The 25,533-nt window shown below is 31.8% G+C and overlaps 2 protein-coding genes across 2 annotated transcripts; both read left to right on the forward strand.

Moving 5' to 3' along the window:
• Positions 1–525: 525 nt before the first annotated feature.
• On the forward strand, positions 526–5,051 carry LOC129290208 (uncharacterized). The gene is given in 3 exon segments (XM_054926924.1): positions 526–779; positions 3,551–4,134; positions 4,137–5,051. Coding segments are annotated over 2 exon segments (1,017 nt in total). The 5' UTR covers positions 526–779; positions 3,551–3,608; the 3' UTR covers positions 4,628–5,051.
• A 12,999-nt stretch (positions 5,052–18,050) lies between these two features.
• On the forward strand, positions 18,051–25,225 carry LOC129291275 (vesicle-associated protein 1-2). Its single transcript, XM_054928551.1, has 8 exons — positions 18,051–18,258; positions 18,411–18,481; positions 18,620–18,701; positions 18,950–19,065; positions 19,167–19,331; positions 19,434–19,484; positions 22,385–22,462; positions 24,578–25,225. The coding sequence occupies exons 1-8, from the start codon at positions 18,207–18,209 to the stop codon at positions 24,686–24,688; spliced, it is 726 nt and encodes a 241-aa protein (XP_054784526.1). The 5' UTR covers positions 18,051–18,206; the 3' UTR covers positions 24,689–25,225.
• Positions 25,226–25,533: the final 308 nt, after the last annotated feature.

Here is a 25,533-nt window from a genome sequence, read left to right on the forward strand (position 1 = left end):
TGAATGAATATAATTTTTATAATTGAATCCTAGGGAAATTCTTAACATATAAAATTGATATTGCTCCTTCAAATATTTTTTTTTCTTTTCACATACTATTTTTTTAATTCTTCCTAAATTTCATATATTTTTTGTAATTATATTTTGATACCCAAAATTTTAAGAAATTATATTTTGATCTCAATTGGGCTTGACATTTTAAGGTAATATTCACTCTTGTTAATTTTTAATGCTAGACACTATGTCATAATCTCATTATATTTAATTACATATAATTATTTTTGAATATTAATAAATATCATTTGAGTTTTAAATAAGCTATTATTCTTACTTATTTTTCTTTTTTTTATTTTAATTTTGACAATAATTAATTTTTAATTGATATAAAAATTGATATAAATTTTGGCCGGTGAACCTTAAATCCTTAATTGCTAATTTTTCAACAACAAAAAAAAAAAAATCTCCAGTTGGAATTTCCAGCACTTTCCCCTTTTCTTTCATTTTATGATTTTTTGGTTTCCAGCCGGTTTCGTTGTCCGGCACGTTTCCCTTAACTCACACGACTCCACGTGTTGTTTGCAGGTGATGTGAAGACACCGGGGGTTGCAAAATTTCCTCATTTGCCTCTAATCGCCGAACAATCGCTTTTGATTTTATTACTTGCAGAATAATTCGCCCAGACCCCTAGCCGCCATAGGTAGCTATCTGATTTCTGACAATTTTCATTTTCCTATTGGATTCCTTATCGTCTGAAATCACAATACATTTCTGCTTTTCCTGTAAGTCGTCTCTGATTCATTAGACATTTGCTTTCTAGCCATTTCCTGTTTGGTTGATGGGAATCGATCGGAAAAGAAAACTTGAAAACCTACTTGAATTTTAGCTTTAATTTATGTATGGGTGCCGTATCTGTTTTGAGTTGATCTTTTCCATACTCATTTACGAAGAGCAATAGTATTAGCTGAGCTATGTGCCTTTTTTATTCTTAATGATCAGTTGTTTGAGCATCATATAGGTGTTATAACTTATGATTTAAGCGAGAGAAAAATTTTAGTGTTTTGTTTTTCATCGTCTAGTTTCTGTTCTGCCCTTTGAGAATGAAACACTTCGTTCATAATACAAGTGTGACTATTTCAGAGCTCGTTGACCTTGTTAAATTGATTATTTTATCAGACATATCATGCAATGAGCTTTATTGCAAAAGCCCCAAAACAATTCTTTGACGACTCCCCCTAGTGGCGAGTGGGTAAATTTTAACCATATATACGCACGTACGAGTTTTAAATTGAAAATGAATCATCATAAGATTGAATATTGAGAATATAAAGAAATGAGTGAAAAAAGATCAGAGAATAGCCACAAAGATAGTAGAAGTGTTAATCAGCCAGGATATAGAGTGTTAAACTTAATTGTGGAATCTGTACCCTATTTCTTTTACTATTCTAATGAGAGAGAGGGTCACAGCGCATGGAAGACACAAATTGATAGATCTGGGAAAGGATTTAGTCTGTGGCTTTGTGCTAACTATAGAGAAGGTAATGTTCTCTTTAAACTTAGCACCACTAGTATGAGCCTCAGCCTCAGCAGAGGGGATGCATGCATAAATATTTAATTACCTGATAAGAGTTTAATGTTGCAAATTCTTATTAATCTACCTTTCAAAACAAATATGCAAAAAGACAATAAGAGGAAATTAACATAAATTGCAATGTGTACTAGTGTTGTCACTTACCTGATTGTTTTTCTGTTCATATCTCTTGCATCAGAAACTCAATGACTTTAGACCAATTTTCATGGTTCTATAGAATCTATTTGTTCCCCACACCATGATGCTTCTTATTTGTTTCCTTTTAAAAAGGCCATTCCTGTATTAGACTAAGTTCATACTCATTCATAGTTAGGTATGTCAATCATGACCCCTGATACCCAAGCCATCCATCCAACCCAATCTATCAGGGAGATGAATTTAATGGACTGGATCATATTAGATATATCATTCTAATGGAAAGATAGCAGATAAGCATTTCATTCAAAGGCTTCTTAACCTTCTGGTGAAAGTGTTATATTGGACTAGAAAGTGTTGATAAAGTCAAGGACTAATTACAGTATATCCTGGGTATGTCTCAAAATGTGTTTCGTCCCCATGGTTTAAAGTCCGTCATTAAACACCCCTATGGCTTTGTCTATTAACACTTGATCACTATATGATATTTTACATCCAAATTTAGGCAAAAATAATCATGTTAATATTGAAATAATAAACAATTTCATGCTTTCATTGTGTTCACAATGTTGTGAGAGGGTAGCATTGGAATAATATGACAGAAAAAATCTGGTTTTTGAAACTTCAACTTAATCCTATTAATAGTTGTAGCAAGTAACAAACAATAAAACTGTTCAAGGTATAAGTGAGACATGCTGTTAAGCATGAAATTTTTCATAATTTTAACATTCACAAAATTATTTCTGTTGAGATTTCTACCAATGCCTCGAGATAGTTAAGTAGTAACAGTTTGAACGCAAGGACAGTTGAATGAGATGCTTTAAGCATGGGGACAAATTGATTTCCATGCGACATAGTTGGAAAGTGTAACTTACCCTAAAGTAGACAAAATCATTTTTTCTTTATGTATTTAGGGTTTTTAAAGATGGAACGTTATGCTACATTGGAAGATGTACAAGTTATGAATGATTAACATGATTGTCTGGCCATTTTTTGAATAATTAAGTTTTCCGTTTTTGTATATTCATGGTTTGGCAATTATAAGAACAAGACATGTTAGACTTCAACTTTTATTAACTCTTGCTCTTGATGAAAATGAAAAACATTAAGATAACATAATCAGAATATGCAGTATAATTTTTTTGTATGGCATTATATTCTTACAATTTGTTGTGGACTGTAGTTTATTAAAATCTCTGTCTGGATTGATTGACAGTGTTTTTAACTGTTGCGTCATATTTCAAATTCATATGCTCTCACTGCAGTCAAAATATAATTTATTTATTATAATTATGGTATGAATTAAGGCTAGCATTTTAATAAGGGGTGGTTTTGATGGACATAGATATAAAAAATAAGTTGGATACTCTTCTGTTAAATGATTGATCAATTAATCATATTTATCTATAAAAAAAATTGAATGGTTTCCAAGCATATTACTTTAAGTTATTCTAGAAACTCGGTTGGTAACCCACCCAATCCCCCCATTCACCAGACAACCATCTCATGATGTTCTGTGAAGTTTGTTGTTATCTAGGCACGTGGAATGTTTATAAGATGCTCAATAAAGGTGGTAGATAATATTCAAAAAATCAATGTATTAGCGTGCTAAAGATTATCCTATCACGTAATTGAGGCCCTGAAACTTATATTTTACCTTCCCTTAGGTAACTCTTATCTCTTTAAGTGACTGGTGTTATATTTTTTTGTAGTCTGCTCAAAGTAGCATATGATGATTTTTTATATGTTGCAATTGCAAAAATGTAGTTTCTTGATTATGGGAACGGCAATGAAGCTGCCATCTTCTGATTACCCTTCTTACTTCAGGTGTCAAAGGACAAACAGCACAAAAACCTTCAGAGTTGTTCCAGGCATATATAGAGGAATGACATCATTAGCTCAACCTCTTTTTAAAATTCAAACCTTCACTTTTGGGAGAGCTCATCCTAGAAACCTGGCATTATTAAAATCAGGAAAAGTATTCCAAGGACTCACGTTTCCTCACATTTACAAGAAACAATCCTGCATATGCTGCACAGAGTTGACTCCATGGGAGCCATCACCTGCTGTCACATTTGCTCCTGCCAATGATCAGAGCAATGATTTCTTGCAGACTGGCACCAATATATTTGAAACCCTTGATTCAAGTAAAAGCGATGAGCCAGCAATAAACGATGCTGATGTGCCTGCAGAGACAAAATTTCAGCATGAATTTTTGTTTCAGTTTCTCAAGTGGCCCATGTGGGTTCTGGGTCCTTCTGTTCTTCTCACAACAGGCATGGTCCCAACGTTGTGGTTACCAATATCTTCAATATTTGTGGGCTCTAATATCGCTAGCTTGCTTTCGTTGATTGGACTTGATTGTATCTTTAACCTTGGTGCAACCCTTTTTCTCCTCATGGCTGATTCTTGTGCAGACCAAAGTACCCCACAGAAGATTGCAAAAGCAAGGCTCCCTTTAGTTACCAGTTCTGGAACATTGTTGCAACTGTTACTGGATTTATTGTTCCATCATTGATGATATTTGGATCTGAGAAGGGTTTTCTCCTACCTCAACTTCCTTTGATATCTTTTGCAATCTTACTGGGTCCTTACCTTCTTCTTTTGTCAGTACAAATTCTCACTGAGGTTCTCACTTGGCATTGGCAGTCACCAGTCTGGCTGGTAACTCCGATCATTTATGAGTCTTACCGTGTGTTGCAGCTGATGAGAGGTTTGAGGCTTGGGGTTGAACTCAGCACCCCAGCATGGATGGTGCATACAATTAGGGTGCTGGTTTGCTGGTGGGTATTGATTCTTGGTTTGCAGATCATGAGGGTCGCTTGGTTCGCCAGAGTAACTGCCCAAGCTGGTCGTCAGCAGTCTTCTCCATCCACTACTTCTGTTGCTGCAATCAGTGAATAATACCACTGATGAATTTTGTGAATTTATCTTTAGGATTTCATCCTATTTGTAGTGGCATACTCATGTTCCATCTGTGCATACAATTTGAATTGGTCTAGGACTTGTCGTCATGCTCTGCTACCTGATATACTAATGTCGATTCGTGTGTCTTCAGTCTGTCAGCCGGACAACAACTTAATTGAGCACCTGGTTTTACACCTCAGGAATCTGGATATATCAAATTGTGAGTTGCACACTTGTGTAGGTGTTGACTCGATAAAAGTCTTCAGAATCATGTGATTATACTTTGTTAGTTTGTAAGTATTAGGATAAGTTTATTAGTCTCATTCTTGTGCTATGATAGCGACTTTCCAGAATCCACATGGCTTATGTATGTTTATTGCTTATACTATTTGAATGATGGGAAAAATGAATTTTTCCTACACCCCCACTCTCTCACACACACAATGACAGCCGGGGAACAAAAGTGAACTTCCTGGCTGTTTCAATACCCAAGAATTGGATGTTAGGTAGGTTTTTTTTTTCCCCTTTCGCACTCGGTATCCTGAAGCGTTTGGGTATGTTGGGTTCGTTACCCGCCCAATCCACTCCAGATTAATCCGGATCTCCACTTAGGTGAGGTCTTCTTTGAGGGGGTTTCGTAGTTACCATTGGCAAGACATGCATTGCATACTCAACTACATTAGTTACATATTTTGGAATTCAAACTGGAGACTTCAAGTTAAGCTGTTTAGGTCTCTAACCATTAAGACAAGTACCCATTGGTTGTTTGGTTGGTTGAAACAAAAAGAATTATTTATTTGAAAAGTAGTAGGGATGATTTGGAGAACTTTGAAGGAATCCAGAGGTAATGTTTTTGTTGCATTGTTTATTCCATCTTTTGTTTTTTTTTTTAATAAAAGGTCAAACAATAAAATTTGCATTATTTATTCCATCTAAATATAAATTTAAGTGAAAAGTTATCCTTGTATATATATTTTTTGGTCTCAAATGAAAGTAACGTGTGTGGCCAAAAAAAAAATCACTTGAAATTTCATATTGAACAGGTAATAAATTGTAATATAATTTTTAAATTGTGTTAAAACTTTTTAAATCCTCTAATTCTCCCAAAGAAAGGACCTTTAGAATTACTTTAACATTTGAATTTTAAAGTTCATTTTTATTGCATATAGGTTTTCGCTTATTATTCAAGACAATCTTATGTTCTTTTTATGATTATCATTTGCAAATTTTAGCATATTTTTATTTTTTTAAAAAAAGCAATGATTAGGTTATGAAAATAATAATAACTAGATGGAACTCTTTAAGCAATTTATTGTTGATTTGCATTATAGCAGAATTTTAAGCTGTGTAATAAACTCAAAAGAAGACCTACATGTTTGTAGGACTTGCTTCAATTTCAATTGAATATAATTAATAATAAAAATTTAATTAATATAATTAATTTTTAGTATAATTGATTACGTTATAATGTGAGGATATTTGAATATTATTTTATGAAATTAATTTTAATGAAATTAAAAATATTTGAATAATTTTAATCAAAATCAATTTTAAGTATGTAAATTATCATAAAGAATATTTCTTTTTAAAATGTAAATATTAATAAACTTGTATATAATATTATTAAATTTGTTCAATTCCATTTAACAAATAAAATATGTATTATATAAAAAAATATGTATAATAGTGATCCATATAATATTTATATAATTATTTAATATATAATTATATACTAATTAATTGGAAATTTAAATTATGTTATATTGTAATACTAATAATTTAACTTGTGAAAAGAATAAACATATTTGGCAAGAGGAAGAAACGGATGGAGGAGCAGCGGAACAATAGCACACAAGAAGAGGGACGTGTAAGAGGGGTATATTTGACAAGTCAATATTCTGACAACCAATAAATGCAGGTAATTGTGAAAAGTGGAATTGATAAGCAATTCTTGCTAGCTTCAACTAGAATGTGGTTACAACCTAGATAATTGATTAAAATCAAATGGGGATGTTTGGATATATTTTAGCCAAACCATGGTTTTAGTCAAAATAATCAATTCCATGGAAAATCCAAACCTCATACTCAACATATTTTCATAGTGGAAAAATTTACTCCTTTCATCTTTATACATAAAGTATTTTTATGAGCTAATTAGACAATTAGCTCATAAATATAAGGAGTGTCATAATAATTTTGAGTAATTAGATAATTTTATCTTTATCTTAAAAAGAGAAAGAGATATTCATTGTGCTTTACCCACTATAATGATATTAATTGTAACATTTATTAAGGGGCAAAACTAAAAAAATGTTATTCTTTTATAAGTTTTTAACTAAATAACAAACTTATATTGATATATAGAATTTAGTTAAAAATACTTTAAATATAAGAATGAAAGGAGTATTTTTCAAAAGCCAATTTTTATCATGCAAGATAGTTAAAAAAGTAATCACCTCATCTTATAATTTATGATTGATAGATGAATCACTTTCAAATTGACATCCCTCAATAGTAATCATCTCATCTAAATCTCTACTCCATATCTAGCCAAACTAGGTATTTGAATCTCATAAATTAGAGTAAACATGTGGCTCATTTACTCAACAAACATGGCCCAGCTTTTTTTTTTTTGGCCTGACCCAAAGGGAAAAAAAATGCCCTGCCCAACCATTCGGCCTAACCTAACTTAAGGGTGCTTATTTTCTAAAAAATTACACAACAATGTCATTTTAGCATTTAAACTTAAGAATAAGAGCACAAAGAAGAGAGAAGGAAACCTTAGACCAGTAGCTGCAACTTACTTCACTCCTTCGATTCGCTCGTCCGTCGCTCCCTCTTCACCTCTTCAATCTTGAGTTCTGACTTGAGAGGTTTCAAAGTTCAACTTCCCTCATGACTGGTTGCATTCAAGGTTACTGAAGCTGTGTCTGCTATCCAGCATCTGGTTGCTCGTCATGTCGTCGCTGCTCTTAACACTCAAGGAAGGTTCACTTTGAGTTCATCTCTATTCATCTTTGCTACTATTTATGTACCCACCCACACCCAAAATGAATGCATGTTTGATTCTTGTTGAACCATTTGTTTTAATGATCAAAAAACTAAGAGAAAGATGTTTGTTATTTGTGTAAATTTCAAAAACTATTGAAATGACAAAACCATCAAGAGCACAAAGATCAAGAGAAGACATAGTGTAGTAGGTTTATTTATTTATTTCTTTTAGATTCAATGTAAAAACTATGAGAACTAAATCATATGTCATTTAATTGATAAGAATGTTGCATTTGAGAATTAATCTTAAGCTCATAAGCCCTTTGATCTTAAGCTTCAAACCTTTTATAATACACCTATGTTCAATTGTTTATTTCATACTTAATCTAAAATGATTCATATATGGTTTGGCTATCCTTAGTGCGTAATAGGATTTAGTATATCCAATTCAAGCTTGGATTAGAATGAATCATGCTTGATTAGACCATAAAAGTTAGACGTTACACTGCGAGCCATTTCACGCTTGAATCATAGCGATCCACACATGAATTGGCACCTAAAGTGCGGTAGTTACTGTCTTGGATATGTTTCTATACTTGAATTGATGCTTGAATAGATATTGTACTCACGCTTGACTTGCCCTAAAGTGTCAGCTTGTGTTTTGCATAAGTGATATTCCATGCTTGAATCAAGTAAATTCACTCTTGAAATGGCACATGCCTATTTTGGATTGAAGTTTAACCTTAAAAAGTCTAGAACCAAGGAAGCCAAATCAGGTTTGTTTTGGAGTGTTCCAAGCATGAATTGTCATCTAGAGAAGCTAGGTGCTTCAGTCATCTATTCCATGCTTGAGAACTAGTGTTACCCACACATAAATTGTCACACAAAGAAGCTATGTGCTTCTACCATTCATTCCATGTATGAAAACTTTTTTTTCAACATGTGAATTGTCACACAAAGAAGTTAGGCATTTCTACCATTTGTTCCACATATGAGCACCTTTAACACTCACGCGTGATTTGTCATATAGAGAAGACTAAAACTTCTATCATCCAAATAATGCTTAAAAACACTGAAGTTCCACACCTAAAACATCATCAATGAACCAAAGAAAAATAACCAAGCTCCATTTCACACATGGATAAGTTCATTCCACACTTGAAATGTCTCTAATCGCTATAATCACTATTCTAATGATCTAAAACTTTCTTAAACTATATATATGACTTCATTTACATTAGCAGGCAATCAAGTGGGCATATTAACATCATTTTAAGTTTGTGAACATTCTAGTAAACACATTTCTGAGCATTACAATGTTATCAATTCTTTGACATATTTATGAAAAATCTCTCATTAGTCTATAAGCTTTTATTGTATTCCATATACTCTTTTTAGAGAGTTTTCTTTAAGAGTTTTATTCATGTTACCTAAATTAAAACCTTAGAAAAACAATTTTCTAACTGAGCTATAACAACTTACTGATATACCAAATATTGTTATTGAATTAAAAGTAGTGAAGTCTTGAGAGTTATATTGTGTTAGCAAGTACCTATTGAAGCTCGTGATTATAATTGAAAATCTTAAAGTTGATCTTGATAACTGGATGTAAGCTAAGTGATTAAGTTGAATCAAGGTAAATCAATTGTGTCAAAGCTTTTTCTTCTCAAAGTCTCTTAAAATTTCCAGATTCCTATCTTACTTTCTTATATGCATCCTTCTGAGTTAAAAATCCTAGAAAAATTCTTAAAATTAAATTCATTCCTCCTCTTGGGTGCTAGCCTTATCTAACAATTTTGATTTTTTATATGAATTTTTTATGCCTTGTGGCTAGTTTGGCAAATAAATACTATTATGATTGCTTTTTTTTGTGTTTTTGTTTAATGCCATACTGTTATGATTGACGTCATGTTGTACTAAATACTAGCTCAGTATGATACAATTTTTCAATTGTTTACATTACAAGATGCTATTGGTAATGCTAAACAAATTTGTGATCACTAAGCTTTAACTATGTTTATTAATCAATTGCAAGTTCAAGTACAATGTCTTATTTTTGTAATATTCTCCTTTTTCTATTGTAAATATGCCATGGGTAGGAATGGAGTCTATATGATTTCCGCAACAATCCCTCGATAAAATATGATACAAGACTATATCCTCATGCATCAAAGGGTAGCCAGAATACCATATGGATTTTCTCTACTCCCATCCCTAGGTGAACTCCAGTCTACTAATCATGCCATGTATGATGCTCACTCATTTTTCACATTCCTATTTATTCATTATCAAAATTCACACATTAGGCTCACAACCATGTGCTACTCAAGTGAGCATCAATACTTATTTTCACATTTATCACATAAATTCACTACTTTCAAACTCAACACATTTTTCTTTGTCAAACTCATCATCAACTATTCAATTTTCACACCAATTTTCACACGTATTTCAAATTGCAATTCGTTCAAAAATCACTTTTGCAGCTTTACAATTCAATTTAAAGCAATTATGGAAATACAAAGTTCCATAGTATGTTACACACATTCATAAGCCACAATTCACATCTTACACACACATTTCACATTGTGTTGCAATTAACGTACAACTATCTAACATAGGGTTACCTCAAACTTTTGAGAGGTCAAAGGTTTACCCCTCAATATTATAGCTTTCAAGCTCGATTTTCTAAGCCACAATGGTATAAAAGAGCTCAATCTACATGTATCTAATTCTACACTTTATTATCAATATCAAGCACATAATTTCCATTCTTATTTTCCACTTCTACAATACCCAACATTCATAATTTCCACCCTTGGGCTTATCCATTAAGTTTATTGACTCTCTTTAATCTCTAGTAACATTAATGAACTATTAAACTCCCATTAATGGCATCACAACTCTTCCAACAACCCTTATCAATACTAAATTCGGATATTAATGAGGTCCAACAATTAAAGGTATAAAAACTCAATATTTCTAGGGTTCTCTACTTAAATCTAATCTCATTAACTCTATTTGAGTCAATGGATTTGGAGTCATAAAATATACAGACCCAAAATCATCCCCCATTATGAAGCTCTAGCCAAAAACTTCATAAATGTGGAAGAGAATGGGAAATTAATGTGTATAATACTTACCTTTAGTGTTTCTAGCTTTCAAAACATCCTAAATACTCTCCCAATACAAACCCCAACATAGCTCCTTGTTGGTTCCTTGTTCCTCTTCCTTTCTCTCTATTTTTCTACTTCAGTTCATGACTAATAATCTGTAGTAAAGTCATGTGCCGCACAACATGGCACAGAAAGGCCCTTCCTACTTTAGTGGTTATTTATGTGCCACAACAAATGCATTGCATGTTGCGGCATGTGGCACAAAAACATTCCTTCACATTTTTCACTTCCTTTCGATGCCCGAGTAGCCCGCCTTTACTTCAAACCTAAAATTGGAGTTGAAAATACAATCAAAATTAATCATTAAACCTCCTTGGCCACAGACCACGTAAGATCTCAATTGTCATAATTAAGCTTAGTTAATTCGGGGATTAAAATTCAAGATGTTACATTAGGATATAAAAAAAATTAGAGAAGCCTTAAATCTCTTTCTCTTTCTTGAGCTACCATTTTCAATTCCAGGCACCTACTTTTCTTAAAAAAAGAAAAAACGAAACCTCACTCTTAGACTCATTCTTACCATTCTTGATTTTCTCTCGTCTCCTTCCTTCAACATTGAGCTTGCCAAAGTCCACCTTGCCATCAAGTCTCCTACCTTATTAACATTGCTCAGGTGCTCGATGACTGTTATGGTTCTGAGACAATGTGCACATTCTCTTTCTTTTCTTTAGCATAGCTTCTTCCATCACTTAAGCAAAGATGAAGAGAGAAGAAGAGAGAAGCAGATGAAGACCAACACGTGACCAATGCGTACTGAAAATTCAAAAGTTGAGGTGATTGATGTCTGCTATACATTGGAAAGTACAAAAGGATTTCAAGCTAGAAATAAGTAGGAAAAAAAATTTATATATCATAAATTTTATACATTTGCATTATTTTTTAACAAAATATTTATTATTTATTATATAATGAAAATATATAGTGTTTTATTATGACTAGTTTGATTTCAGTTTGACCCCTAGTTGAACTCCTAACCCCTAATCTCAACTGGTTCAATGGTTAATTTAGTTTTTAATACCTTGCCAATGAGTGAAGTTGGAATTGATAGATTCAAAACAAGTTCTTGTATCTATTTACAGGTGTCTCACCTTGAAGCATCAAAATACTAGTACTATAGACTCTGATAAACTCCAAAACCTAGTACCCTATTATTGCAAACCGAATTTATGGGATTCAAATACCTAGTTTGGTGAGATGTGGAGTAGAGATTTAGACGAGATGATTACTATTGCAAGACATCAATTTGAAAGCAATCCATCTATCAAATACCCATAACTCATAAGATTGTGTTATCAAATCTTACTGCTAATATAAAAATCTTGTTGATGAGTGATATGTAAATATTTCTAAGCGTTTTTTGAATTTGGAAGCATGCTCTAGTCTTAATGAACTCTCAATGCTCAACTCACATAAGCTATAGTGTTATATATAGAGAGAGTTTTCCTTTGAAGAATCTAAGTCCTTCTCCCAAAATAATTTTACCTTCTAGTTCTTCTTATCACTTTCCCCCATTTTCTCTCAATCCATCACTTGTACTGCCCAAAACTATGAACTAATTTTTTAGTGACATGTTTTTTTGTATTGGGGAGAATGGTAGGGAAGGTCCCAGAATAGAAAAAATCAAGTGAGGGTTGAAAACAACTCAAAGTTCATCCAAACATAATTATTGGTTCATCAATTCACTTGTATATAAATGAACTTTCAATTATTTTGGATTTTGACTACTATTTTTTCTCGTATAGGAGCCCTCACTGCCATTTGGAGCTCTCACTGCCATTCTTCCGAATACAAGACACATTTATGCACAAATTGTCAATTACCAATAAAAATTATTTGATTTATATTATAATATATCTGTTCACGTGGATGCCCTCTCAACACAAGCAAAGCCACATGAACAATGATAGAATTGACACCCGGTATGACTTCCGACATGAATAAAGGATAAGAGATCATTTTATCATGCTTGAAACTAACTAATAATTCTCATTTTAAAACAAAAAAAAACTCTAAATACAAATTATGAATAATATTTGCAAAAGAAGAGCTGGACCTGAGATGATCGAGGAATGAGATGGCCTTGATGTGATAATTTGAGCATTAAATTAAATTAAAATACTAATAATCTCCGTGTTTGAACCTTAATTAAGGAGTGGTGAGTTAACATGTTTTTTAATTTTTCATCCTACTCTCTTCATCTCAAAGCATAAATCTTTTTGTTGACAAGAAAATATAAATCTTTTTAGGAAAAAATATTCCATATATATTTTGGTCAAAAAAATTATATGTTTATATTTTCTTTGAAAAATTCAATGCAGTATTTGTTGAATATTTTTTCATTATACCATTATTTATGTTTTTACTGCACTTATTTATAATCTTAATATAACATCTATCAGCACACTTGTTTCTTTAATTTTTTATGAGTAAAGTACACTAATTTTTCTTCTATTTTATCTTAATTATAGATTTTTTTTATTTTTAAAACCTATATAAATCTCTTCTAGAATTAATAGCTACAAAACACAAATGTCCCTTCTACTTTAAAAATTTTATCTATATACCTACCCATTAATTAAATGTTAAGTCATATTTATTAGATCAAAATACACATATTTAAATTTAAATGTTATCTAAAAAGTTATCAAAAAATTAATTGGATATATATTTTTAAATTTTTTGTTCATGTATTAAATTTTTTCAATTATGCCAACTTATTTATTTAGTTTTCTTAAAAAATTGAATATATGAGTTGGCTAAAATAAGATTTCAAGCACGCACACCAACACACACATATATAATTAATATATGTGAGAAAAAATTAATATGATAAATGTTTAATATAATAAGAGATTAATTTATATTTTTATTAAATGTTATAATTTTAATAAATATTTTGAATTTATTTATTTAAATATTTTCATAACTAATTATTTAAAGTTCATTAAATTAGGAGGAGAGTTTACAAATTATAAGGCTAAACAATAATTTTAACATAATATTCCAAATGATAGTAAAAGTTTGACTACTGTGAAAATAGTTTTTTTTTTCTTACTAAAGTGAAGATTTTGAAAACAAATAAAATGTATCTATAATTTAGTAAAACAGCATGCAGATCAAATGTATTTGACTCTTTTTTTATTAATCATAAAATGAATTAAATAAAAATTTAGAAACATAAAACAAATTTGTTTCTTACTTAGGGTGCCAACATTTTAAATACTTAACTTTTAAAATGGAGAAAATATTTTATTCCATTTGTGACCCAATTTAATTATTGAGAGAATGATAATTAGGTTCCAAAATATTGAATTAATATAATTTTATTTTTTGAAAATTTTTTTGAAAAAATAAGTTAAAAATATAGATCCAAATTTTTACAAATTCAAAAATTTCAATTACAAATAAGTATATAAATTATCAAATATAAATTTATAATTATAACAAAAATTTATATTTATAACTATTTGAATTAATATATAGAATTTATTTCATAAAAATTTTTATTGATGATTTAATTGTCATTAATTCATTCTTTTGAGAATAAATTATTCTCCCTTAATTATTTGAAATTCAAACTAGAGATCTTTCTCGTGCAAAATTAGTAATCTATAATGAAAATTTTCTAAAAAATTATATTCATCTCTTCAATATATAAATTTAAATTGTATTAAAATATGTAAAGAAATATTAAAAAACTAGAAGGATTAAAATACAGTTTTCTCTCTATACTTTTCTTTAAAAAGCACCAGGCACCTTATATTAATAAATTAGGCATTTTTCTATTTAACAGATCATCCATCATTATCTTAGTCTTGATAGATATAAATCTTTGAACTTTCCAATCTTTATATTAAATTTATTATTTTGTATGCATTCAGTTTAAATTATAATATAGTATATTTTGGTTTTAAAATAAAAAAGTCAGATATAATCTTCTTAGTTTTGTTTTTAATCAATTATATCTAATAAGATTTGAAAGTGCCTTCTCTTAAATATTATTTAAAAACTAACTCCATAAAGTTTTTTAAAAGTTATATTTATTCAAAGAAGAGTTCTATTATTAACATTTAAAATTTATACTTTGAGTTAAGAGTTTTAGATATATTTGATTTTGACTTTTAATCAATATTTTCTCTAAATATCTTAATATATAAATCCGTTTGGTATAAAAAAATTTTCATTTAAAAATAGACATATACCACTTTCCAAAGCACTCTATCTCGTTCAGAAGAGATGTTATGAGTTTTCAAAGTTAACTTTTGAAGCTTCTGGAACTACATAAAAATGTTCATGACATTTGCTCTGCTTTTTTATTATATCTCTTAAACTACTTTTAATTTTCAATTAGATCTCACTTTGCACCCTGCAACATGTAACAAATACCTAAACGAGTATAATTGATATTTCACAGATAAAACTAAAAATATGTCTCATTTATGAAGATGCAAAAGAAAAGAGGAGAAGTCATCAACGTTATATTATCTGTGATATTATTATACTTTAATGTATTCATTTACTTAATGAGTGAATTTGTTTTAAGATCACTTTAACCAAAATTTCTCTATTATTTATTTGAGCACATTTAAGATTCAAAGATCTTAAGTGGATGCTGAAATTACCTCTGTGAGGGAGAGAAAAATAGACTTGTGAATCTGAGAAAATATAAATGACTTCACAAGTGTCCAATTGTAAAATTTTTGTAAAGAAGAGTGATTCGGACATTGAATCTGATATTATATTATGGTTTCACAAGTGTCTGAATCAAATTTATAGTTATAGTAAAAAAACTTAACAAGTTCATATATGTATTGCTCTTTATATCTCTCATTGTCATTAGCTTTGTTTATCTTCTAATCATTTATATTTCAAGTTTTTGGGATCAAGAGCTTTGGGTAAAAAAATTGAAAGACATCCACTTTGCTCCCGTTTTGAGTGACTAGTGTATTTTGCACTCTACCCCCTCTACGACGAGATCCTTGCCAAATGCAAGCAGTGTCTCAGCCGCTCTGCCTTCGATGTTGTCAACAGCGAGCGCAGAAGCCATCATACCACACACAAACCATTATTTGGTTACTAAATTGATGAAATGTCCTATGAATTAGTTACAGAAATGCATAGTATATATAAGTTGATTCTGGCTTCCATATGATCCTTCCTGATGACCTCTCTGTGGCAGCCATGTTTAGGCCCCCTTAGTTTTTTTTTCCTGCTCTGTTCTTTTTCGATTTTTTAGCTTTTTAATTTTCTTTTCCCTTGTATATATAAGTATATGAAAAACTATATTTGATGTTTCTTCCTCACAGTAATATGAATATCTCTTTGCTTCTATGAAATCTGAGTCTACCATGAATTCTGCTGTGTAATCCACTCTCTCTGCTTAAACATTCGATTTCTCCATCCAGTTCTTCAACATCGCTTCTTTGCTTTTCCTTGGACCCTTTGTCCCTAATAACCAAACCAAATCGATTTAACCAAAAAAAAAATTAATTTTTTTTACATATCCTCTCGTTTAAAAAATATAAGATATTTTTAATTGAATCTTATTCACAATAAAATAGTTATTTATTTTTAAATTAAAACTATTTTTTCATATGTACCCTATTTAATAAGATATTTTATTTTAAAATAAATATAAAGTAATTTACACACTAAGGAAACTTTTGGAAAAAAAATATAATTATTATACCTTCAAATACTAAAAATATTTTATATTTTTTAACATCCAATTTTTTAAAAAATATCTTACATTTTTTAATGGATAGAGTATCTAAAAAACAAAAAATGTGAGATTTTTTCTTGGGTGAGTCTATTTCTGTATTAATGAGTTGAAGAAAAGATTAATTTATTTTTTTTTAAATTGAAGAAATATCATCAAGGATGAAAATGGAAGAAACTTAAGGCAGAATTCAGCATATTTTGGTAAATGAGCACTAAAAATTAATTACAGTGAGAGTCCATAGGACTTATAATTTCTGCATTTTATAGGAATTTAATATAATTAGAATCTTTTGGTGGGACTTGGAAGCATTTCTCCCTTTTTTTGGCCAGAGAAGAAGGATTGATTTAAATGGATAAAAAAGAAAGAAAAAAGGATAATTGATTTAAATAAACAAAAATATAACAATAATACAAAATTTCTTTTACTTCACTAATGCACTTAAGGAAAGTATGAATCCTTTCACTTCAAATTATCTATGCCGCTTCTCCTTTGAAAACTGTCAATTTTCTTGTAAATTCTTTATAAAAAAAATTAATAATGTCTTCTTCATAAATGAAAACATGTCTTTACAATTGTAAATTATAAGGAATAATGTCCGGTTTAAAAAAGGAATACTATAATAAAAGAATCTTATTAAGTAAGTTAACTTGCTCAACTTGCATTGCTATATATTTTAAAGGCAACATGGAATATGGAATGCTACGTTTGCCTAGTGCTAAAAAATTTGGGGGAATGACAATACAATACAAAAAAAAAAACTTAAATAAGGATTAAAAGAGCTTCAAATTAAAAAAATAAATTTCAAGCAAGAAATGAAAGAGCTTGAAATTTAAAAAAAATAAAAGATTTTTTGTTGATCTAAAAATTTGTTACTCTTGTTCTGTGAATTGGCTAATTTATAAAAGAAAAACTTGTTAAACATATAATCACTTTCTCTCATTTGGTATTCCAATACCTCTATTTTTAATCCTCAAAGCACTAATTTGCAAGTAAAATTTATTGATTTGTGAAGAAAAATAATTTTCAAATAATAATATATTTAACACATTTTTTCTTTATAAATTAAAAAATTTTACTTATAATTTTTTATTTGAAGTTACAAATCATGCAACGGGAGTAACAAATTTTTATATCAATTCACTAAAGGACTTTTAATACTTATTTTGGATTTTCAAATATTTGGATCATTTCAATCTTTTGATCCTTTACCATCATTTCCTGCAACTTTCATGTTAAATATTAATATTACTTAGAGTGTAAATACTTTTTATCAATTTTATATTAAATATTAAATTAAATATTAATATTCATATGAGTATATTATTATTATTATTATTATTATTATTATTATTATTATAATAGTGAAGTAAAGTTGCTTAAAATGAATTTTGCTTTAACGAATAAATTTTTAGAAAGAAGGAAGCAAAAAAGAGAAGCTTAGATAAAGAGAAAGGAAAGGGATACCTTTCGTTCTAGTTCTAGAAGATTTTGGAGGTGGATAAAAGACGAAACTGTCCTTCTATCAATTCCGCACGCAGCAAAGCTTTCCCCAAAGATCGAAGTAAGACAAAACACTCTGTCCCACGTTGTTGTTCCCTTCCTTGCTTCTCTCTGGAATTCGAAAACTGTTCTTCCTCTGCTTGACGGAAACGGCCATTTCTTCTGGCCTCCGGTGATCCCCTCCGTCATGAGTACCGGCGAGCTCCTCAATATCCACCCCCAGGACCTTCAATTTCCCTGTAAGGCTTGAGTCCCAAAAGGAGGATAATAATAATAATAATAATAATAATCTCGCTTTCGTTTTTTTGGGTTGCTTTTCCGGTCCTTTGTGTTTCTTTTTTGGATTCTTGGCGTTCTTCTGATATTTCTTGCTGTTGTGTTTCTGAAATAGTTGAATTGAGGAAGCAGATCTCCTGCTCATTGCAGTTGTCTAACAAGACGGATGATTATGTGGCTTTTAAGGTTCGAATTTTATTTCGGCATCTTTCTTTTGGGTTAATTTTTCTGTCGTATCAGTTCGAGTTTAAGTCGTGAATTTCTGGTTTTTATGTGTCTTACAGTCTGAAGTTTTAAATTTGTGGTGAAATTGGTTGTTTGTAGGTCAAGACAACGAATCCCAGGAAATACTGTGTTAGACCTAACACTGGAATTGTGTTGCCGAGGTCTACTTGTGATATCATAGGTTTCTTCCTGTTTTCCTTCGTCACTTGCATTTATGCACACAATCACGAAAAGAGACTATCTTTGCTTGGTAGTTGATATGGATGTCTGTACGCTTTAATTGGTGTTAAATTGTTGAAAAACATTTTTTATTCGGTGATTATTTTGGGCTTATGTTCGCAACAGATTTATTAGAGCCTATCTTTATATTTGAATTTTTAACGCTTGCTGTAATGACCTATTGACCGTTCATTCATCCATACGAGTCAGTGACAATGCAAGCGCAAAAGGAAGCACCTCCTGACATGCAATGCAAAGATAAGTTTCTCCTTCAGAGTGTGTTGGCAAGTCCTGGTGCCACCACCAAAGATATCACTCCTGATATGGTAACTAGTTGGCCATTAAGTTATTGTGCATCAGTAAAATAAAGAAAATTTGAAATCATTTTGCGTTATCTAATTATTTTTTCTGTGCTTATTGCATATAGTTCAATAAAGAGTTGGGCCGTCATGTTGACGAGTTCAAATTGAGAGTTCTATATGTTGCTCCTCCTCGACCACCATCCCCAGTTCGGGAAGGATCAGAGGAAGGTTCTTCTCCTCGGGCTTCACTATCAGAAAATGGACATTTAAATGCCTCTGAATTTACAATTGTGAGTAATCAGTGGTTTTGCTATTTGTTTGTTATACCCAACACAGATCGTCACTGCTTTTCATCTTCATTAACTATGGTTAATTATGAACATGCAATATAGGCACCAAGAACTTTCAATGAGCGGGTTGAACCTCAAGAAACTTCATCTGAGGTACTATAATACCTTTCAATTTCTGTCTGACTTATATATTTCTTTATGTTAAGTGCAAGGAGCACGAAGTGATTTCAATTTGAACTCATCTACACATGTGGATTTGTTTTTTTTCTTATTGCTTGTGCCTAATTTGAGTCCTCTATTTATGTGAACTGTCTACCATGAGTTGCTTTCTTGACTCTTGATTCCAAGAATGCTTATATTCCTAAAGATTCAAGTCTAAATCTGTTTTGCCCATCCTGTGGATCACATAATATCCTGTTGGAATGGTGCCATTAATGATATTTGACAACAATTATGTTTGAATATGCTATCCTAAATAAGGGGCTTTATTATTCTCAAACGGGCGTTCTTCCAATGGTTAGGCTAATGATTACTTTCTTAAACTATCTTACTTTCATGCCTGGTTTTGACTAGCAGACCTTCTGTTAATCATGTTAAGTTCTTGACCTAAAGAAACAATGGATAGACTTGAGAGAGAGAGAGGGAGAGATTTCTTGTTTGAAGGTCTTTTCTTAAAATGATTCTGAGACATGGATCAAGAAAAATGTTCTACTTAGTGCAGCTGAAGGGGCTCACCTCAGCATAAGGGGCCTCAATGCCTCTTGCTGGAATGGGCGAGGGCCCTTCATCATGGCACTCGGTAGTGTCTTTGTCACCTTTCTACGAAAGCAAGGCACTTGCTTGAGACAGCTTGCATACCCTAGGTTCATTTTAACAAGATATTGACCTAAACTGAATGATTCATAACTATTGTGTTGAGCCTGAACATTTCAAAACAATATTTTGAACATACAAAAGCCACAAAAACCAGGTAGTCATAAGCAATAGGGAATATTGGTCATTCGCTCTTAAAGTTAATGTCTGGGTTTTAATAATTAGCACATTTCAAACAAAGCAGCAAGATCATAAGAGACAACACAAGTGCACAACATCCTTCCTTCTAGGTATTGATGCATACCACTACTTTAAAAAACTTAGTCTTATATGCTTCTTTGCCTCCCAACACTTTTCTTTGCTGTCTTCTTTTACTCAATATATTACTTAAAGACCCAGTGTGCTTGTAAACTTCAGCCAACACTGTCGCACACTGTCGAGCATTTTGAACTTTTCTTTATATGATTATGATAGATATTTATAACTCTGACACGAGAGAGACAAAGAGAGAGTGCGAAAAGAGAGAGATAGAGAAGAGAGGTAGAGAGAGATACAAGAGAGATGAAAGAGATAGGAGAAACAGGGAATCACGTTTACAGGGAACCAAAGCCTATTACAATTTGTCCCTAACCCATCTATTTATAGTCATTAGCTAATGGGCATCTCTCCTAATTACACCAACTACCCCGTAACTATTTATTTATTGTGATATCATCTCAGATTATTGTGCCTGCGTAGTTAATTTTTATGTCATTAGTTATCACAATTTGTTCATACTTATCTATTTTGAATTACGTAGCATATTTTCAACTTTTTTCCTCCTTAATTTTAGTGCCATGCTTCAATTGGGCAGCACTTTTCTAGGCCCTCAGACCTCAAGGTTCTAGAGGGCTTAGTCTAGTTTGCATTTGATTAACTTGTTTCTACTGGATAGTGTATAAACTCTGGGCGCATTATTTTTCCTTTGTTCAGAGTAAAGAGTACTAGAAACATTTTGCCATTGATGTCAACTTCGACTTTTCTACTGTTCAGATAAAAATTACTAACCACTTTGCTGTTGTCTTCCCTTCTGCTTTTGTGACTTTACTTTTGAGTTTGCAATTTTCTTTTTTTTATGGTGCACTCATTGAAATGAAGAATTATTTACGTTCATAGTTAAAGTATACTGTAGAGTGTAAACTGTACTTTGCCTGTGCTTGATCAACCAGCTTCAATTTTCTGCTGAAGCAGTTAGTACTTACTACTGGCTGAAGTGATCATCTAATTGTCATAAAACAAACATAGTTTAGCTTATGCTTGTTATTGGTATAATTATTTCTGTTCCTGTCGTCATTTTCATCCCATGTTGGTTGTGTGCTGATCCACTGCTGAAACACTGATATGTTTTTAACTGTGAGGGGGGAAGGAAGAGTCAAATCACACTTTTTGATCTTCAATTGACAATTTAAACCCTCTTTAATTCGAACTGTGACAGATTATGTGGATAGTTTTTTCTTTTCCCATCCTTAACTCATCTTGATGCCAGCTAGTGAAAGGATAAAAGAAATCTCACAAGAGTGAGGCAAGATCTGTTGACAGAGGTGTGTGCAGAAAGGCACTAAGTTGGTAGCCTCATTGTAGAGATACTTTACCTCGAAGCATCAAATGCAAGGAGCCTCTGTAGTGCTTCAACAGAATTCTTTTTATCTTAACTGATTGGATCATATTCTGGACCAGCCAATGATTCTTTGTACACAGTTGCAAGGGAGTTTATACGTCATAAGTGGCTATACACATAGGATCGCTAGAAATAAAACCAAGTGTAGTGTAGCTACTTCTTTATTTCCTTTTCTTGTGTGCATGTACCTAGGCTGTTGCACATGAGTTTTCACATGCACGCCCACATGGTCGGCAGGGCTGAGATTATTGTTTTCTCTTGTGACTCTTATAAACCCAACAAAATGGAATTCAAACATTCACCTATTAATAGTTTTGTTGCTGTATAATACTTCTTTGAATTTTTAATGGACGTTCAACCTGACTAGTTGTGCATTTTCTATTTGTTTTTTAAGCACTCATGCACTTACTGATGTATAGTTTGAAGTTGTTTGATTTATGCCATTTACTTTATTTTTGGAAGAGATTTTGCTGGTAGGTTGTATTGTTTTTAACTGTCTCTACTTATGAGAAGAGCTTGGGATTGCTCTTGCTGAGATTTGAATAAAAGCTTCCTGTTCATTTATGTTTTATTATTCATTCAGGCAAGGACTCTCATTCCAAAGGTGACGGAGGAGAGAAATTATGCTGCTGAGCAAAATAAAAAGCTTCAGCAAGAATTGGTATGCAATTATACAGAAAACCTTTTTTAGCTTTGTGGCATGCTTAAAAGGTTCCTAATTTCTATAGGTTTATTCATGGTTTATCCCATACCATCATAATACGGCCTGCTGGGGGGGGGGGTAATATCCTTATCATGACATTTCCGCTCAACTATTTTGGATAATTGTTCCTCATATTGAAACTTAGAAATAGGTGCGGAAGTGCATTGCTATTATGTCAATAATGAAGGACTACTTTTTTCATAAAGCACATCTGGCGTGTTTTGTATGGAAGTATTATCTTATATTTGTTTCTTGAAGTTGATTTTATGATGTATAAAGTCTGGTATAGCTTGATGGGGTGCCCCTGGGAAAATATCATTGTGATTAGAACAGTGATTAAGTTCATTTCCTTTGCTGATTTTGCAATATCTTTGGATTTTGGCAAAGCCGCAACCTGAATGTCCGCTAAAACTGAGAAATGTTTGCTTTTGCAAAACATACGGGCTTCCCATGTTGAAAATTTGTTAGGGACTCAGAATGGTAAGGAAAGCAAATAAATCTATTAAATAAATTAGAGCAAGAATCTCACTCTTAAAATATTTAATAGCCAAAGTAGGAGAATCTCCAAGGGAAATTGTATTTTATTTTCTGAATGTCTAGCTATGATGAGAGCTAGCCCATTTACAATGCAGGAATTGCACCAGAACAATAAATAAATAATAAGAAAATACCCCAACATATCTGGGATTATAACTGACTCAAACAGACTCAACATGGGTGAACCACATATCAAAAGTTGATCCACTTATTTAGCTAACTAAACTGAAAATGAAATAATTAAATCAAAATTAATTTAATTCTGCATAACTGATTCTAACTACATCCCCTTTCTTCTCTGATAAGTCAATAGTGGACATCCTTGTTGACTCAACATGCTATCAAAATTGTCCACTAAATTTGTTGGGTTACTCTGTGCTTGTGCGGTGTTTTCAAGGTTTATTGGGTTTTCCCTTTTTACAAGCTCTTTTTTGTTGCAAAAAAATTACCTTATCTGACGATAGTGCATGGGGTAAAGCAGACAGAGGAATAAGTTTTTCCTTTTGTTTCCTGATACAATGTCTTAAAAAATGATATAGGGATTTTAATTGATATCGAAATGGATTCTTTGACAAGGTTAGTATTGGAGAAGAAGAGATTTGCTTCATGTTATAGTGTATTTGAATGCAATAAATTTGGTGGGATATGCCAAAGAAATATCAGCATCGCTATACATTTGAAATATGAATTTGTTGCAGCTTGGGAATTCATTCATGATTCAAGGTTTATTTTCCCATTTTTATTCAATTGTGGCCTACTTTAGGTAATCCAAGGTCGTTTGGCTTTTAAGTTGGGTTACTTGAAGTCTGCTGCACATATCTTGATTTGAGAGTCCTGAATTCGGACTCAAGATTGGTATTGAGCTGTTATTCAACTCTTTTGTTCTCCTTTCCCTTTGTCTGTTCTATGTGTCCTTTGTCAAAGACACCACTTCACAATTTCTCACCTTATGTCTTGAAAGAGGGGAAGGGCAAAAAGTAAGTGATGAAAAGGGGAACACAGAAAAGCAAAGGATCTTGTTTTGCTTTGTAGTTAGACTCTTGTAGAGGCTGATTCTTGCTCTGTATCTTCAGCTTTATTTGAAGTGAAGTTGAGAGGGGAGAGCTTGCTAATGAGGGCTGAGGAAGACAAGTGAGATAAGGGATACTCTGAGAAATGCAGTAGCTAAAATCTGATTTATTTAATTGGTCGGTGTAGTTTGCTTTATATCTAGGTTTCATTGATTTGGTTGGTCAGTGGTCCCAAAAGTAACCTTAGAAGTCCATTGTATCACCTGGTGTTTTAAAACCTCATGAATTCCTTGACATGCACCTAGCTGATTCAGTATGCACAAAACGAAAAGGAAAATATTTATCTTGAAGGAACACAATGCCTCTTGCTTATTGTCTTAGTATGGTTTTAAGTATTGATCATCAAATTTCAGTGGCACTATTAACATTCAGTGTAGAAGTTAATAATCCTAGCAATGTGATTAAACCTTTACATGGTTGCCAAAATATATATTTATATTATCAACTTGAATCCTTCACATTGCAGGATCTCTTGAGGCAAGAAGTCAGCAGAAACCATGGTGGCGTGCCATTTATGTATGTATTTCTGGTTGGCATTATTGGCATCATTTTGGGATACGTTTTGAAGAGGACATGACCCCCAGAAACTTCAAAAGAGACGAAAATGTAGAAAGCAATGAGATTGTGAATGATCCAGAAACTCGTGCTTATTGTACCAACCAATTGTTGTCACTCTTTGAAGGGGGGAGGGAATTGAATATGTGTGAGTGTTTCTAGCTTCATTAGCAAATCGATAGATATTGGGCAAGTTGATGACATTTTGTATCTTTGGAATTTGGGTATTTTTATTTAGTGTGCCAACTCTTTGAATAATCTTTTAGAGACTCTGAAATGCGTAGGAAACGTGGCTAGTTGGATGCGAAGAACAGTGAGAGGTTTGTTTTATCTTTTTTTTTTTTTTTAACTACAAGTGGTAGCATGCGGGATGGAACCCACAATCTATCACCAGCAAGGACAAATGATGTCATTATACTACAAGGGCATCAGCAGGTTTGTTTTTTTTTTTTTTTCTTGAGAGTTATTTTTCCCAGTTACAAGGTACTATTATTCCCATAGTATCAGCAATATATTTGTCCATCAGTGATCAAATTTTCCACTGAAGGTGCTTTTTGAATAGGCTGATCGTTTTAGTATCAGCTAGTGTCTGGTTCAGCCCTATTGATGTCCCAACTTAGAATGAGTTTATTTTGGTATGTTAATAGTGTTCGTGATTTGTGCATAATATGATTTTTTTTTATATATATTTATTTTATTTGTTAATTGATTTAGCTGGGCATGGTGATGTTGGGTTAATCAAAATATTTGTTGGATGAAATTTTGCTGAGAGTTGGATGAGTGCTTTTGGTATTAAGGAAAAAAATAGACAACAAAATAAACATAAGCTATCAGCAAATGTTGGTCCAAATAGAAAGAGCTGTGGTC

Source organism: Prosopis cineraria, unplaced genomic scaffold, assembly GCF_029017545.1.
Source record: "Prosopis cineraria cultivar Desert tree isolate PC_DT_omini unplaced genomic scaffold, ASM2901754v1 PC13, whole genome shotgun sequence".
NCBI lineage: Eukaryota > Viridiplantae > Streptophyta > Magnoliopsida > Fabales > Fabaceae > Prosopis > Prosopis cineraria.